Here is an 18,047-nt window from a genome sequence, read left to right as displayed (position 1 = left end):
CTGGAATGATCACATGACCTATATGGCCTATGCCACCCTGGAAGATTGGACAAAAAAGAGAAACCAGTATTTGGGGTGGAGGGAACCCCCTATGAGAGTCTGAGTGGGGTATGTGGAGCACCATCGGGGCACCAATGGCAAGCAGTGCTTGAATAGCATAACTGTGGTTGTGTATTTCTATGTGTTATGGGTCACCACACTTCACATCCCTGCTCCCTGCTCTTCTTTATTAAATAACCTCGATGGGTGAATGTGATGCAAACACTGCATTGTCAGATCAGTACTGTGCAACTTGTTGTATTGTCTATTGCTTGTAATTGTGTTAAATCTCATGTACAATTGTACCATTCATCAGCCTAACCTCTGTAATGAAATGGCTATAATGGTATTAGCGGGTACTTAGCCCGCTGCATCCCTCTCATTTCTCTCTAGTACTTTGTATTGCAGTATAACTGGCAATTGTAGATTATTACATTTTTTCTTAATTGTCTCTATCTCCTTTTCTTCTTCCTTTCCTTTGCCTTCATTTTTCCTTCCTTTTCATTTTGCCTTTTCTATCCCATTTCTTTTCTTTTCCTTTCTTTCATTCTTTTTCCTTTCCTTCCACTTTTCCTTCTCTTTTTCTTTATTCAGCTTTTCCTGCCATTTCTCTTAATTCAGCCTTTCCTTTCCCCTTTCCTTTCTCCACTTTTTCTTCTAGTTTTTCCTCTTTTTCTTTTCCTTTCTCTTTTTCCCTTATGCTTTCCCTTTTTTTCTCCCCTCTTCGTTTCTTTCTTCCATTTTTCCCTTTCTTTCCCTATTTCCTTTCCTTTTCTCGTTTCCTCTGCTTTCCCTTTCTTACCCTTTTCCTTTCCTTTCCATTTTCTTCCTTTTTTCATTTTCTTCTCTGTTCCCTTTTCCTGTATTCCCTTTTTCTTGCCTTTTCCTTTTCTTCTACCTTTCCTATCCCCTTTCTTTCTCCTTTTCCTTTTTCTTTCTTTTCTTTTGTCTTTTGCTTTCTTTCCTTTTTCTGCCCTCTCACTTTTATTAACCTTTCCTTTCCCTTTTCTTACCCTTTTTCCATTTTCCTTCTTTTCTTTTCCTTTCTTTCCCTTTTCCCTTCCCATTTTTCTTTCTCTTTTTCCCTCTATACTTTTATCTACTTTCCCTTTTTCTTTATTTATTTTCTTTCCCTTTTTTCTCCCATTTTCTTTTCTTTTCCTTTCCCTCTATTCCCCTTTTCCTTTCCTTTTATCTTTCCCATTTCCTTTCCTAAATTTGAATCAGATCAGTCAGGAGAAATATGGCAGTGGATCACCTCATGTGTACTAGGTCTAAGTGCACCCTTAGAGAACTATCCTGATTTTAGCAGGATTTTTAGTTTTCTATCATCTCCCCTATTCTCCCTCTTGCCATTTGCCTTGGTGCCGCACACAGTCTATCATTTACCAGTCATGCACCGGCCATCAAACCTAATAATTCTCAGTGACCAGTAGAACATCTGTCAATCACCCCCATGTGCTGACCCACACGTTCCAAATCTGCACAGAATGAATTAGATTTTCTGCTTTAGAGTCACATTACAGCCATGGTAACTTGTTTGTGCCTTTGTAGTCAGAGCCAAATGTAAAGATGAAAAGTAGACTTTGGGAGTATTTTAATATTTTTTTCTAAATTTAGTTTTAATATATCATGTGTCCCAAGTTTCTCCATTACCCAGAGCCAAGCTAAAGAGTTCAGTGGTATCCACAATTATTCTCGGTGTGAAGTAAAATCAAAGTAAGTTATTTGAATATAGGGAAGGAGTCTGTAAAGCTGTGCACAACTGAGGGGAAGGTTGGAGTTTAACCCTAAGGAGGGCAAAGGGATCATGTGATTATGTACCCTTCTTTTTTGGGTGCCTGAGTTGCTTAAACAACTTTGTTTTCCACCTTAAATTTATACTTACAATTCAACATACCACATTTATCAAGTGAGGTTGGATGAATGGTTCAGTCCCCATGAATCAGTATAACAGTCCAGAATTTTGCATTTCTAAAATGAAAACTTAAGAAATGGAAGTGTATGTGTTTCCTTACAAGTCCCCACAATAGAAAAAAGAATAGTTTGTGTTCATGCTGACCACACTGCTCTGTTATCTGATAGTGTTCTGCACTTTGGAGCTAGGTAGCAGTAGGAATGAGCAATTCACGGGAATAAGATTTAGGACCATTTCAAATCTGTAGTAAGTCACAGCATTGGGCTCATCAGTGGTCCTAACTGCTCCTATTTAGGTTAATAGGAGCAGTTGGGACCCTTTTTTGCACGAACTGCAACATTTCATTGAGCTACCCGCAGTGCAGCTTACTGTGTACCGGATAGCTGTCAGCCATGCAATGAAAACAATGAAACATTGGTACAATTTCAACATTATTATTATTAATCCTATTATTAAAGGGTATTTATTTAGCACCAACCTATTACACAGCGCTGCACAATAAATAGGGGTTGCAAAAGACAGAGACTGATAGTGACACAGGAGGAGTAGAGGACCTTGCCCAGAAGAGCTTACAATCTAAGTTTGACACATTTGAGTGCATGGGATGGCTGCGTCCCTCCTGCAGCCTCCTGGGTGCTGCAGTGTCCTGTGTGCTCCTTCCGAGCTGCAGGGATATGATGGACTCCAACAATCCCACATGTGTCAGATGCTAAACATTCTTCCAATATGTCTATTACTGCAAGAGAGAAGACTGAAGTCAGTTTTTTTTTTTTAGTTATTTTAAGGTACCAGGTGAGGGAAGGACTGCTTGGAGTCATGACGCGGAAGCTGTTCTGTCGATTATATAAACATCCCGGGGGTGCACAACGTCCCTGGGGTCTGAATATTAATATACCATAAAAAGATTTTAAAGCTAAAACTCTGGATTTATGTTCAGTCTAGTACCGACACTTAAACTGAAATTGCTTACTTACAGAGGAAACATTTCCCCTGTCTCTTCTCCCTCAAATATCAGACTGCAACATTGTACACAAGTACAACACTACACAAACTGTACAGGTAAATCTTTAAATTTTGTGGCTGGTGTAACTCAAAAGTGGTGATTTATTGGCAAGTGGTGATTTATTGGGTTTTGGATATAGCAATGTGGAGAGTTCATAAAATATCACTAATATCACAATATGGTTTATATTTGAGTGCCATGTTGTCCAGCAGCAATAAGCATGCAGATCATTCAGACTACTCTTGTCAGTGTTTATGGCTCTATGGATTGGGATGCCATTGGGTTCATTTCACTTCATCTTCCAGTAATCAGTAAAGTTCTAGATGTCCTAGTTGCCCTTCCCTGACTATGGTGCCTTTTGCACATGGCAAGAGGATGGGTGGCACTGTGTCTTTGCCAGGACTGCCCAGAGATGCTGATAGCACTATGGACACACAACAATGCAGGAGACAGGAAGGATTTTTTTTTTCTTCACACTAATGTACTGTGAGCTGTGGCTATAGTAATTATAAAAGGGATTTCCTAAGACCTAAAATTTTCTTAGAGGGTCCCCCATGTTAAAATGGTCAAGAAACACTGATTTAGAGGGGGTGGGAGGGCATAAGCCATCCCAATGTACCCTTGTTTAGAAGACTGACATCAGAAGGTTCTCAGGCTGGAAGTTAAAAGTACATTAAATCATATATGCACCCCTCCCCATAACATTTTGGGAACATTAGCTTAGTGACAAATTTGCTTTAAAGTGCATGGCTACAATCAATAATTTAATTCTATGCACATTTTTCATTTGTCCTTTCCAAAAAGTGATTATTCCAGTTGAATATTTGCAGTACAGACCAGTAACCTGTTCAGTTCTATGGAGAGGGGTGGTGGAACAACAGACATCCCACTGTGGGGCAGTTGGCACAGATTAGCCCCTGGTGCAGTTTCTCATTTTGTGATTTGTTACAATGTTACAGTCTGATAACAGGGAGAAAAGAGACTGAAGAAATGTGTGATCCTGCCTGCAGCAGACTGATGACATCCTCACAGCCTAGGTAAAGTCACTGGACTGAAGGACAAGAATGGCTGTTTATTGATAAACAAGAGAGCTTACAAATATTGTATTATAGTGTTTCCTTCTTTAATTGTAATAATTTAGGAATGTATTAATGCAGACTTGTAAAGTTACTCGGAGGGTATTCATATGGTGGGTGGGGAAGAGGGGGGGGCTATGTTAGGGTAATTAGCAGCATCCCTACATCAATAGACAGGTGCGTGGAACGTGGCCGATTGGGGAGACCTGCCGGACCAGCGAGTGCACCTTGTGAGCGGGCCGCCAGGTGCTCGGCTATAAATACCGCCTGATTATCCCCTAGAAGAAAAGAAGAAAGTCAGGAGGGGGGTTAATCACCAGGTTCTTTGAAGGAGCTAATTACTGTTTGATGTTGCAGATTTCTGTGAAATCACACCCATCCCAAATACAAGGCACATACCTGGCCTGGGACATTGAAGACGCTAAACAACTCTGGTAAACACATGAAGCTCTATGATGTTTGCTGGCCTGGGGCAGAAGACCATGAGGCTCAATCACTGAATACTGCAAGGAGATACATGGCAATGTGCAGAAACCATAGCAGCCAATCAGAATCCTTTACTGAGGCCGGAGCAATACACAGATGATTCTGATTGGTTGTTCATAATGGCTTTCACAACATATAGATGTTAAATAATTGTTATTAGAAACAATTGTCAATGAAGTGGAATAAATGAACATTGTACAAACAGCACTGTTCTAGTCTATAGAGAGAATGAGGGAGGCCAAGCAGATGGACCCCCGGTGCATCCTACCAAAAAGAAAATACTAGTGGTTATCATCTATGTGTCATTAGCAATTCAGTATGGTTCATAGCTAAAAGACACATTGTACAACTGTACCAATGCTAGATTTTTACCCAAGGTGGCCATAAATGATCATCTCAGGTGGCAAAAGTCTAGCAGCTGTACAAGGCAACCAATCAAAATGAACCAAACCCAAGTTCATGTGAACTGGTACCCAACCAAGTGTAAGTAAAATCAAAAGTTTTTTTTTTAAAGGAAAAGGTTAAAACTCCTAATATTTCTGTCTAGGTCATGCTGGGAAAACCTCCCAACACTTCATGTCCTTGGGACAGAAAAGAAATTTCACCATTCCATCATAGAGTGTTGTCACCTGAATATTTGTTCTCCTAGGATAATTTTCTATTTCTGCAGACAATTGTAAAATGTTTAATTTTCTCCCCGTTTTATCTTGGTAACAATAATAACAAGGACTGATTGGGAGGGGCTATCTACATAGCAGGGACAAAGACAGATGGTCTATCCAAAACTAAAAGATTGCCCCATGTTTTGCCTTTACATACACTTTAACATAATAATAATAATTAGGGGAATTACCTCTTTTTACATTTTTTAAATTCCCTTTTTCTCTGCATTATATTAGTTTTTAATATTGCAACATTTATTTTTTATTGGCTTAGGTAAAGTCAGAGGCTAGATTTAATGTTCTGTATAATTAAAAAATTGATCCTTATTTAAAAAATGCAGTGTTCTTAAAAATGTTGAACGAAAGTTAAAACATAAAAAACTGCAACCAGGCAGGTGATTTCCCTTCTACAATAAAATACGTTTACCTGCATGATTGCATTTTTTAAAATAAACTTACCTGTCCTTGCTCCAATGCAGGCGGTGTCATCTTTATCCTCTCCTCTTCTGGGTTCTGGATCTTCAACCATGTTGATTGGCCAGACTAGAATCACTTTACTTCCCCATGTACACAGAAGAAAGAAGAAAAAGACGGATACAGCGAAATGGAAACAATTACAATTTATGTTTGCTTGGAATGACTATTCACAACAACTTATATAATATACACATAATATCTACATATACAAATAACATGATTGTAAAGATTTCAGAATTTATTGAGCCAAGTCTATTCTGAGTATAAAACTGTCAGGAGTGGAAGGCCATGCAGTGCCGGCTCTGTGCCGATTCTCCAATTTCCAACACCACAAGATTTTGCTTTCATTCTTTTCATTTTTATTTTCATTCTAGGTTTACTTGTTCAAAGCAGTTTGGATGAGGATGACAGTCATAGACAAACATAGAGCAATGCCTTCTTCCTGCTTCATTTTAAAGTTGACGTTTATGCTGCCTATAATAATTTTGCCTTTTCTGATTTACCATGCTGATGAATAATTTAAATTAAACTTTTCAGTTTTTTTATGGCATACATTATTTAAAATGTGTGGCATTACTGGTTCCCTGTGCAATGCCAAATTATCATGGCTGGTGGGAGAGATTGATGGGGTGCTATAAAAGGCATCCAAAAACCATCAAAGCAATCTGTCTCCGTACTCCTTTGATAAGCCCTCAGCCCTGATGCAAATATCAGAATGCCTTGATGGGTGGCTGTCATTTCAATGGAAGACCACCCTAGGTAATGCTAATAATGCTGTACCACAATGAGTAAAAGAACTGAGATCCAATAAATGAAAGGTCAGGCTGGGGAGGAAAGGGCTAAATTATACTGAACGTCCTCCATTCATAGGTAATGTTAATAATGCTGAACCTTTATGAGTGATAGAACTAAAATCCAGTGAATGAAAGGGATGGGCGGAGGAAGGAAAGGGCCAGATGATACTGTATATCCTCCAGCCAGGCAATCTCTATCTATGACTTGCTACAACCTTTAATGTACATTGTATGGGCAATTTCAGTCCAGGCGAGGAGCCGGTACAACTGTGCAACACTGAAGGGTAGGCTGGAGGAGGAATCTTGGCCCATCATGGTCAGACATAAGAGGGTGAAAACTGTGCAACTGCAGAAGAGCCCTGGACCCTCTGCAGCCAACAAAGGCCTCCACAGGAGCCCCAAATCATATTGGTAGAGGTATCCCCAAGTCCGTTTTGCACAGGGCCCATTGTTGGCTGCATCTGCCACCATGGCCCAAAGTCTGTACAAAAAAAATACTTGCTCCCCAGCAATCCAATATCAAATCATTCAGCTTCAGCCTGGCACTGTAATGCTTTCCCTTTCTAGTGGGAGTTCAGTCACATGACCCCACGTTCTGCACCGATCGGCTCCACAGGGCAGGCATGCCTGGACTATTAGCCTTTAACTACAAGTCCCAGCATGTCTTGTCAGGCTCTAGTTTAATAGCAGCTGTGAAATCACATGTTATCCGGTAAGATAAATAAAAATCAACTCACATACACCCACATCATCCCGCGAAACATCCTGGAAGTATTTCTGGTATGTAACACAGACGATGTGTCATTCAGCTTTTCAGGTACATGCAGAAATGTACATGGCTGACCTCGGGGCATTTCAGCAGGTGTGAACACCTTCATTTCCACCCCCCACCCTTCACTAACCTGAGGTTTACATGTAATGAGCTTTGAAGGCCTGAACTGCTCATAATTCTTTAACAGGATCTCATATTTCTGTCCTAGAGAATTGAATGTCAAACATTGAAATACTGTACTGAATACTTTATATGGCTGATATATGACCACCTAGCCATTGCTCCTAAATGACCCTGTTGGACAGCCCATTCCAAAGCAATGGCCATTAATATGACAATGTGGCTGTACTAGTCTCTATTTGTGGGAACTTGTGGGCAAAATAGCAAATATTATTGGATGAGAGAACCTGGTTCATGGCTAGCTAGTTCATACCAAAGGTGTTTAGTAGGGTGGAAGTCAGGGGATGGTGTGGGACACTCAGGTTCCTCCACACCCATGTGGGGACAGCTTTGCACAAAGGGGCACCACCATGCTGGAACAGAAAAGGGCTCCCAAGGAAACTGTTACCCAAAATCCTGAGGTGCTAAGTTGTCTAAAATGCTCTTGTATGCTGTGGTATTACCAGTATTATTCAATTAACTCATTGGGCCTGATTTATTAAAGCTCTCCAAGGCTGAAGAAGATACACTTTCATCAGTGGAGCTGGGTGATCCAGCAAACCTGAAATGGATCTGGTCCAGGATAGAAAAAAATTGTTAACAAATGGCAAATAACTTTAATTAAGAAATCCATTCCAGGTTTGCTGAATCACCCAGGTTCACCAATGAAAGTGTATCCTCTCCAGCCTTGGAGAGCTTTAATAAATCAGGTCCATTGATTTGGAGCAGTATTCATAAATTTCTGGCCTCATAGGTGCGATAGTCAGGGTTTCACATACATTTTGGTCATATAGTGTAAATGCAAACTGTTCTACCTGATACAGGATGTTCTTTTCAGGGTCACCAGACTGGGCAAAGGGTGCCAACGTCCAGGCTGCCACTGCTTGTGATTCATTATTGGCCACACTGCATACCCAGAAAAATAATAAATCATTTGCACTTTCTTACATTTGCCAGCCTATTGGAAAATAAATGAACCTCATTATACTGCTGATGGTTTTCAAAAGCACTCCTTCCCCTCCTTACCTCTCCGAATACTTCCATTTTCGAGCCCCCAATAAGTAAAACTACCAGTTTATAGTCTGCACACAATGTATTATTGCTGATGATTTCAACCTCAATAAACTAGCTTTTATTTGCAGGAAATTAAAAAAAAAAAAAGCAACCAACTACAAGAATGTTTTATATTTCTGATTACATGTTTATGGCAGGGAGAGTAGCAGGTTGCATTGATCCATTTAGTTGTTGTTTAGTGGTTGATATTGGCTGAAAATTGCTATATGTTTTACTTTGCTTGGTCTAAATGGAAGGATGGTATAAAGATTCCCAGCAGGATTCTAATATACGTATTACAGTTTAAGATTTATGCTGAATAAAGGGCTTACTGTATATAATTTCAATTTCCACTTTGGAATCAAAGGAAGGGCAAAAAAAAGCAATCTAAAGAAGCAAAGAACCCCTCTCAATGGATTCTTATCCTCTCTACTATGAGCAGGTATATTTTCCACATATGAATAGGTTTGGTGATATGTTGCAGGTATTCACCACATCCTGGCAGCCACATGGAGCCTGTGCACTAAATAAGGACCATATAATGTTCGGAAGAAATGTCAAGTCACCAGCAGCCATATAGCAAAATGGGGGCACAGCCCGGACCACCCTAGATCTCTGGTAAGGAAGACTCCAATAAACATTGATTGCATTTCTATACTGAGTTGTATGCAGGGATACAAAATGCCTTAGATAACACTTTATAATATATTTGTTCTTCATCAAATTAGGCTTTAGGACACCATCAATGGAATTGTTATCGCAGCCTTGGAACATTCCTCAGTCTCACGTGACTGACCCTTTGTGTGGCAGAAGTTCACAGAAGTTAGCAAGAGTTGGAATTGGATGGATGGATGAAGAGTCTCCAATAAGCCATACCAGGCAATTTTTTATCCAACTGGGATGGCTTTTTTACTATACTGTTGTTGGTAAAACTAAATCAGGTTGTACAAGGCAACTTGCAAGGTGTATGGCTAGCTTTACATTCACCAAAAAACAATGCAATGCACAGACCAGTATTTCTCAACCAGGGTTCTTCCAGAGCTTGTTAGGGTTTCCTTGATAAATTGACACCATTGATCTTTTTGGCTATCTCTAAGGGGGCGACATTCTTCCCAATGGCCAGCAATGTAACAGGAATTCTTCCCACTGACTACCACACTAATATATTGTAAACTGGGAATATAATAATTATAGAAGGGTTTCCCCAAAGACCTGAAATTTTTTTCAATGGGTCCCCCATGTTAAAAAGTTTGGGGAACAATGGCAAAGACAGTGCCTGATTGGATACAAACTGAACGGATGGTTTAGCTCTCAGATTACATGGATCGTGCAGAGATTGTGAGATACATGGCAAATGTAAGAGTGATCTCTTAGGGTCTATTTATAAAGCAGTGAATCTGACTTTCACTACAACATATTCCAGTGGAGGATTTGTCACATTGATTGTTTTATAAAAAGACCACTTAGAGATTGTGTATCAAGACAGTTATATAATTTTAGATAATTAAATCTTCTTTTAACTTTTACATTTTATTTATTACATTTATTAGTAGATAAATTAATCTTATTTAGTCTGAAAAGTCCAGTTTTCTTCTGTGTTTTCATTGCTTGCAGTCCAGGTTTTGCTCAGTGAGAGTTCATTGGTTCAGATGCCAACAGCTGAGCTGATATCCAGGCCATCAATTCCCGGTGACATCATTGGTCCACAAAAAATTGATAGGATGCATTGTCCTAAATGTTGCCTTGCTTACACAGTCCATGAATTTGTAATCAGCAACACTTTGCAGAGGTTCTCCAGGAAGTTTATGAAGTTTCAATAGATAGTTGATGTGCAACGGATCTCCACAGGACATCCAAGGATTGTGTAATGTCTGGACCCCAATCTGAAACCAGTCAAAGCTGAGATGAGGTTTATAGGGTAGGTACTGCCATAGTGGAACTTACAGTTGCAGCACTCACACCTCCCCCCCCCAAATTACCCATGCATGAACATGAGCCATGTGCTATATGCAAACTTGATTATTTAAAGGACGGCCTGGTATATATTGTTACTTCACCCATTCAGGATCTCTTGGTAGGGAATCTACTTCTCAAGCTAAATCTTAACTTTGCAGAATGATTCCCAAGTGATCCATTTATGACTTAGGAAATGTCTAGAACCTCTGGGTACAAGGAAGCATGCAACTTTTCCCAATTACTACTCTGTGCATGGTAATTTTTTAATCCCCCCTGGAGAACTTTCTTAATTTTGGAAGCCAGGCATTGTTTGTAGAGTCCACTCTTTATTTACACACGCTCACCCACTCTGTAATGCGGCACTCTTCACACACCACATAGCAGCACCAGTGAAACTTGCAGTTGCAGCGTTCACTGCGCGTCTGTCGCAGGATGTTATGCCCACGGCCGCAGCACAGGCTTTCACAGTTGTCCATCCCTGGGCTGGTTTTATTGCATATCCTGCCCTGTGTCCCCGCTGAGTCCAAATGCAACTCTTGCTCGCAGAAGTCGGGTGACTTCTCAAAATACACCAAGTCATTAATGCTGGCCCGTCTCCGATACGGGGCCTGTGTGTGCTCCAGCTGGCCCAACTGTCCATTGTTTCTGTTGTGGGGCCTTATGAGGGTGGCCATTGTGAACCTTTCCTTCAGGACGGAGCCAATTGTTCGAAACTCAGGAGTGACCTGCCAACAGGTCTTTAGCTGGCAGCTTCCTGAAGTGCCATGGCATTTACATTTACGTTTCATGTTGTCCATCACAACCTAAGGGAGGAAAAATAGAAAATAGTTAGAACACGATCCCTAAAATATATGTAAGGCCAATGCATTATCATTAAAATTGGATAGAGTGCAGAAGGGTTAGAACCATTGCTAGGTTGTATCCCATAGACACAACAAAAAGTAAGCGGAATTCTCTCTAAAAATGAAATACCTGATTAGTGGAACAGTGGTCCCATCTAAACTTATCCTCCTACAATGCAGTTCTGCATCGGCAGCCAATCATGACACTGTTGCATGGAGGCAAGGAGAAGAGGACATGTCTAGCAGCAGGGTATAGACCCTGTGAAAACAGTTAACTTTTGCACAGAGTCTATACCCTACATTTGTCCTACATTGTGCATGGAGACATTAGAAAGGGGCAGTTGAATCGACATTGAAGAGACAATGTCTAAGGAAAATAGTGAACTCCATTATTCATGATGAACTTGGTAATTACATGGCTCAGCCAATTAAACCAAAACCAAACCTTTGTTTATCCCTAATGTGATAGTGCTAGAGAGGAACTCAACTTTCTTTCTTGTAGGACACCAGTTGGCTCCACCAAAGGTTTCACAATCAACTTTTATAGCCTGGTCACACAAATTGCACTATTTCCAATTCTTTATGGACCCCAAGTCTTGGTGGACCACAGGCAAAAGCTTTTTCTTTTCCTATTTGATATAAAATTACATGTTCCAAAGCATGTGTCCTAAAATGACAACTGTGCAGTAAAGAAAAAAATGTTGGGCCGAGCTTTAGATCAACACAGAAGTCTCCAGGTCTACAGTCTCGTTACCAATAATACGTTATTGATGCCGGAGATTAACTAGGATTTCTCTACTCCCAGCAGTCAGAGTAAACTTGAAAGTGCCTCGGATTTGTTTACACATCCATCCAGCTTATTTTTATTGAGCTGTCTCCCCGAGACTGAAGGGTTAACAGAAATTTTTGCAACAACTGTCAATATGAGTCCTGGCAAATAAAGGGGAGGCTTAAAGATTTATGGAAACAAGCCTGGAGCTAATTGGTATGAAAGCCAAAGCTCCTCTGACAAGTTGTTTTCTAACAAGACTTACGTGCCCCGCAGGTGAAGCTTGAGGTCACAGGTAGGTCAAGGAGAAAAGGGTGAAGGGTCAGAGTGGAGCTATGCACATGTCAAATACCTTTAGAGATGAGCGTATTTCAGTCTTGATCATAACAAAACAATTATTGTATAGAATACCGTTTTTTTAGCTTGCAATAGCTAAGGTGAAAGGGGAGCATTTTCAGGTTACCTTCTTGCAAAGCTACCAAAGTTGGTAATTGCATGGCTCATTCACTTAATGTACTGTATGCATGTAAAGGCCTCCCTAAAGATTTGATACAGTTGGTGGGCACCACAATCATAGACGTGATGTCAACAGTACCAGGACGCTTGTAGACGTCAATTAGGGACATGCTTTACTATTCCTCTTTGCTCCTTCCTCACTATCTACATAAACGACAATGTAAAGATAGGAGGGGCTGAGAAGCAAAATAGACAGCATTTGGGCACTACCAGCATTGCTTGCAGATTGGCTGGCACTCTTGCCTTTGCAGCATTCGGTCCCAGGTTTGAACCCCGGCCAGGACTCCATCTGCAAGTTCTCCCTGGTTTTGCATGGGTTTCCTCCAAGTACTCAGGTTTTCTCCCACATCCCAAAAACATGGATTTAGGTTAATTGGCTTCCCCCCAAATTGGTCATAGACTGTGTTAATGACAAATCACTATGATAGGGAAATTAGATTGTGAGCTCCTTTGTAAAGCGCTGTGTAATATGTGGGTGCTTTATAAATACTAGATAATAATACAAAGGAGAAGGCTAAATGATGTGAATAAAGGGAAGTAGATGTGCCAGGGAATTCACTCTTCCTATTGCAAGTAAGTAATTGCAATAACTTTTTGATTGGTGACAAGGTCTCAATAAATCAGGGGTGTAGAAGTGGGTTATCCTAAGCATTTTATACATAAAGATGCCATCTTTTCCATTTTAGAAGCTTTGTAGAAGCAACTGTAGATGTGATTAGAGGAATTATTTTGCTCGGTCATATTTATTTACATCGAATTCATCTACAATATTGTGATAATTTTCAATCAAACGGATGTTTTCCATGTGCCCCAACAAAGGCCAGGATGTCTCCACATTGTCAAGGTTTGCCAAGGCACAACAGATAAAAACAATCAGAAGACATATCCTTATACACAATAATGAAAGTGCATCTTCGCAGCTCCTATCTGAGGGCTCTGGATCTCAGCACACACAAACACGCTCTTCCTGCAGATACGCCCTCCAAACAATGGCAGAACATTGCCCTCCATACTGTTTACAAAATAATGGACACACTTGTCATGTGATTGACACTGTTTAGCAGATCAAAGGGCATTGTCTAATGTTTTCCAACTGTTTTTCTGGTCGTTAGGATGGACCATTGTCATGTTGTGGCTTACCAGGAAGCCGTATGTCAGTTGTTGCATATGTGTTCATGTAGAGGTAATGTAACGCAGAAGTAATGTGTCTGTGTTATTATTTTCTATGGCAAATGACAACCAGATGAGAATATATTTGATACATTTGTATAGGATCATGTTATCTTCGGCTCAATAAGGCACATTAGGCTCAATTCACAAAGCTTTAGTACAAGGATAAAGGTGCGTACACACTTCCAATTTTTATCGTTCAAAACGAACGACGAACGATCGATTGGGCAAAAATCGTTCGTTAAAAAAGTAACCAACGACGCCGACGAACGAGGAAAGTCGTTGGAAACGAACGACCGGACCGGCGGATCGGATTGGACGACGATCGTTGAACATCGTTCGTGTGTACGATCGTTCGTTGATCGTCCATGTTCAGAGCATGCGTGATGAACGAACGTCCGTTCACTTTCCTGTCGTGCACATAGTTCCTCTATCGCTCAAACGATCGTATCTATTGTGTGTACAATATCTACGAACGATCGTGTCGTTATCTCTATGTGCAGGATCGGTGCTATACGATCGTTCGTAGATATCGTGCAGGATCGTTCGTCGTTCGTTTTCCAACGATAATAATTGGAAGTGTGTACGTAGCTTAAGGATCCTTATTTTAGCCAAACGTTTGCACAGTTGAATTCCGAATGCACCTCCACAATGTACAATAGGAATGTGGAACATTTAAATAAAGGTATACCAGTAGATTCTAGGGCTTGTATTTCTGTACCTTTAGTGTGGGAAGGTCATCCCAGTGCAGGAAAGCTGAATAAGCAAAGAAGCGGTAAAATTGACCTTCCAGGTAATTCTTGTAAATGTATAGGAGAAAAATAGATAGTGTTTGACCCTGTACCCAGACCATTCCTTTCTGCAAAATCTTCCCATAGGTTTAAATGTAAATTCTATGATTTCTGTTTTATTGATGCATGGTGTTCACCTGTAGACAGCCAAGACAGCCAAGTCCTGCCATCTTGAATCTGATGTTTGTGACCCCAGCAGACTAGGGCCATCACCCAAGTGACATTCTATAGAAGCCATTCACAACCAGGGTTCTGTGGAACTCCAGGGTTCCGCCAGAGGTTGCTATGAGTTGCTCCAACTGTGATTAATTTCTAATTTGATGATGGGACCAACACCACTTGGTAGAGCCAACTGCATGATTCTAATGATGTTTATCCATTGAACTGAATTGCCTTTAAATATTGGGACTAACTGAACCTTGTATATTTGTTTGAATGATACCAAAAGCATGTATATTATATATCTGTCACTGAATAACAACCTAACATGTTGCCATAAAGAAACCTGACTCATTTTGAAAGTTTTAATCATCTATGAAGGTGGTATTATAGCCTCCAACTCTTTCCGATGGAGTCCAATCTAGGTGGCTTTTTTTACAGGGGTATCAGAGATAAAAGATTAGGAAAGTTTGTTCTAAAGTTTAAAGAAGCTGCCCAGAATAGGCTGTAGACACTTCCAGAAAAAAAGAGGTCTATGATATGCAAAGAAGAAGGGGTTGTGCTCGGCAGCTCCCCACAGTGATTGGACTGCAACATGGAAACAACATGTAGCAAGTGATACAGTGTAGCACCCCAATGCACTAAATAGGATAGCACTGGTGGTTCATCATTCTCAGAGCCAGGAATTCTGCACTGAAAAAAAATCTACTGAGCCACAAAGAAATGACAAGGTCCAACTTTCTGGAATGTAAGAGATGAACGCATTATCCTGGCAAAGGGCACACCCCTGCCAAGCCTCTGCTGATGGAGAAGTCATGAAAAAACTGACTGGATAAATCAAAGATGTCAATCTCAGTTGAAACCGCAGGCTTCAATGAGTGAATTAAATCTTCAAGGGGCCATATTAAGTCTACTGATGGACCACACCTACATAGTTTTAGAAAAAAATTAAAGCACTTTGGTAATTAACATTATTGTAATAATTACATAACACTTTTACATAACACAAAACATGTCTAAAGTATTCATCTGCAAAACTACATAAGGTTATGTAGCTTTAGCTATTTTGGGAAAATCTGGGTGCTTATTTGATTTAAATCCCTTAACCAGCTGAGGGGTACAAATCTGGGCCGCAAGCTGCCCATAAAACACAAATTTTACATGCCTGGGTTAAACTGGTGGATGCTTTTTTCACCACTTTTCTTTTAAAGTGGTATATGCTTTGATGCAAATAAACAAATTACATTAATAGGGGAATAAAAATCATAGGCAATAGGCAGTTTCATGCCCATTTTGGTAATAATGTCTTTTAGGTGCATAAAATGAAACGAGCTGCTCTGACCGCAATTCTTACTTTTAATCTAAAGTTGTCCCCTGCAGTATTTCTTCTTCCCCACAAGATGACCTCTATTCAGAGGCTGAACGATGCTAAGTGCTACTAAAGACTGAGGGTTCTACTGTAAACTCAGGTTGACATGGCCCTATGAAAATTTTGCTCCTGATCATTCACACTGTACGAGTGCAGAAAGCAGTGCAGACATCCAAACACCAGTGCTGCCCATTGAACCAGTACAGATCAATCAACCTGTAAAAAAAATGAAAAGGAAGAGAACCCTGCAAAACACGTGACTAGATAAAGTCACAAAGATCACAAGATGGAAAGAGAAATCCATGCATTAGTGAATGGTATGAAACTTCACTTTGCAAAGAATACCCAATCAAGCACAAGAAATTCTAAAAAAAAAACTTGATTTCCCTTGCACATGATTGGCTGGTTGAAGTCCCCTGCAATGGGATAATTCACTTTGCTGTGTGAGCAGCCTATGTTCCTTTTGCAGATCAACCCAATAGGACCTGATTTATTAAAGCTCTCCAGAGCTGTAGAGGATACACTTTCATCAGTGAAGCTGGGTGATCCAGCAAACCTGGAATGAATCTGGTTCAGGATTGAAAACATTTGCTAACAAATAGCAAATAACTTTTAGGAAATCCATTTCAGGTTTACTGGATCATCCAGCTTTACTGATGAAAGTGTATCCCTTTCCAGCCGGGGAGAGCTTTAATAAATCAGACTCAATGTGAAAAAACAATTTTCTATGGCTTTTCTACTGCAAATATTTTCTATAAAAAGATATAAAGAAAAAGTGCAAACATGAAATAAATAAATATGTTACTGAGAAGACTTTTTTATGCCCCTGCAGGTGAGTGTTGATCCTTGATTTACAACGGTAGCTTGTACAGGTGGTTTGGATAATTACGGATGATCATCATTAACATCAAACATGGCACGAGAGAGCAACAAAGAAGTTGCCGTACTTCTGAGAAGATCAGAGACTTCGCGGGAAATCTTCCCCACCCAACTACAGAGAGGACCGATGGAGAGATGAGAAGAGGAAGGGAATAATCCAGCTGAGACTTACAAGGGTCAGGATCAGATAAAACACCAACATCATTTATCCACAGACAAAACAGACTACAGAGATGTGCACATACGCAGGTGGAGGCTCAGCCATGCATAAAGGTGTCCTTGTGTTTACTACAAAATAAAACTCTGTTTAAAGCTATTTCTAGTCAACACCTACCAAACAGAACAAATCCTAATAGACCAGCATACTCCAAATCAGCCTTTCTACACCTTTTTAACATGGAGGATGCCTAGAAATAACTATCGGGTCCTTGGGAACCCCTGACCGTAAAACCAACATCCACAGCTCACAGTTTATTAGTGTGCTGGTCAGTAGGAAGAATGCCTTTCACTAGGCTGGCCATTGGGAAGAATGTCACCATTACAGATAGCCATTGTGTTACTTCCAACATGTTCAACCAAAGGACAAGATCATAATACAATTCCATCACACTCTATATACAAAAAACAACACCTCCAACATGACCGACCACTGAACATTACCATAATGCAGTTCTCTTGCATTCTATACATGGAACACTACACCTCCAACATGGCCAACCACTGGACATAATAAAAATCCACTACACTACGCATTCTATTACACTGTATGCAAAGAACACTACATCCCCAACATGTCCAAGCAATGGACATCCTAAGACAATTTTTAGCATTCTATACATAAAACATTTTACCTTCAATATGACCCACCACTAGATATGAGCATACTATTATAGTAGCTCAATCTATATAAAGAACATTGTATCTCCAATATGGCTAAACACGGGACTTGATCATAATAGAAATCCAGTACACTATATATTCTATGAACACTACAACTTAAATATGTCCGATCATCGTACATGACCATACTACAATTCCATTACAGTCTACAACTCCAACCAACCAATGGATATGATCCTAAGACAATTCTATTACATTCTATACATATTATGCCCTAACATGACTGACCACAACATATAGCACTAACATGACTGACC

General features: G+C 40.1%; 1 protein-coding gene across 2 annotated transcripts in view; it reads right to left on the bottom strand.

Moving 5' to 3' along the window:
• Positions 1 to 5,789: 5,789 nt before the first annotated feature.
• The window catches only part of WNT10A (Wnt family member 10A), a 36,267-nt gene continuing 24,009 nt past the window's right edge, over positions 5,790 to 18,047 (bottom strand). For both annotated transcript variants that reach the window (XM_072418012.1, XM_072418011.1), the window contains exon 4: positions 5,790 to 11,198. In XM_072418012.1, the coding sequence (XP_072274113.1) occupies positions 10,722 to 11,198 (477 nt within the window). In that variant the 3' untranslated portion in view covers positions 5,790 to 10,721. The remainder of the gene's footprint in view (positions 11,199 to 18,047) is intronic.

The sequence above is a fragment of the Pyxicephalus adspersus genome, chromosome 7, assembly GCF_032062135.1.
Source record: "Pyxicephalus adspersus chromosome 7, UCB_Pads_2.0, whole genome shotgun sequence".
Taxonomy (NCBI): domain Eukaryota; kingdom Metazoa; phylum Chordata; class Amphibia; order Anura; family Pyxicephalidae; genus Pyxicephalus; species Pyxicephalus adspersus.
Note: the sequence above shows the minus strand (reverse complement) of the source record. Positions and strands in the feature narration are given on the sequence as shown.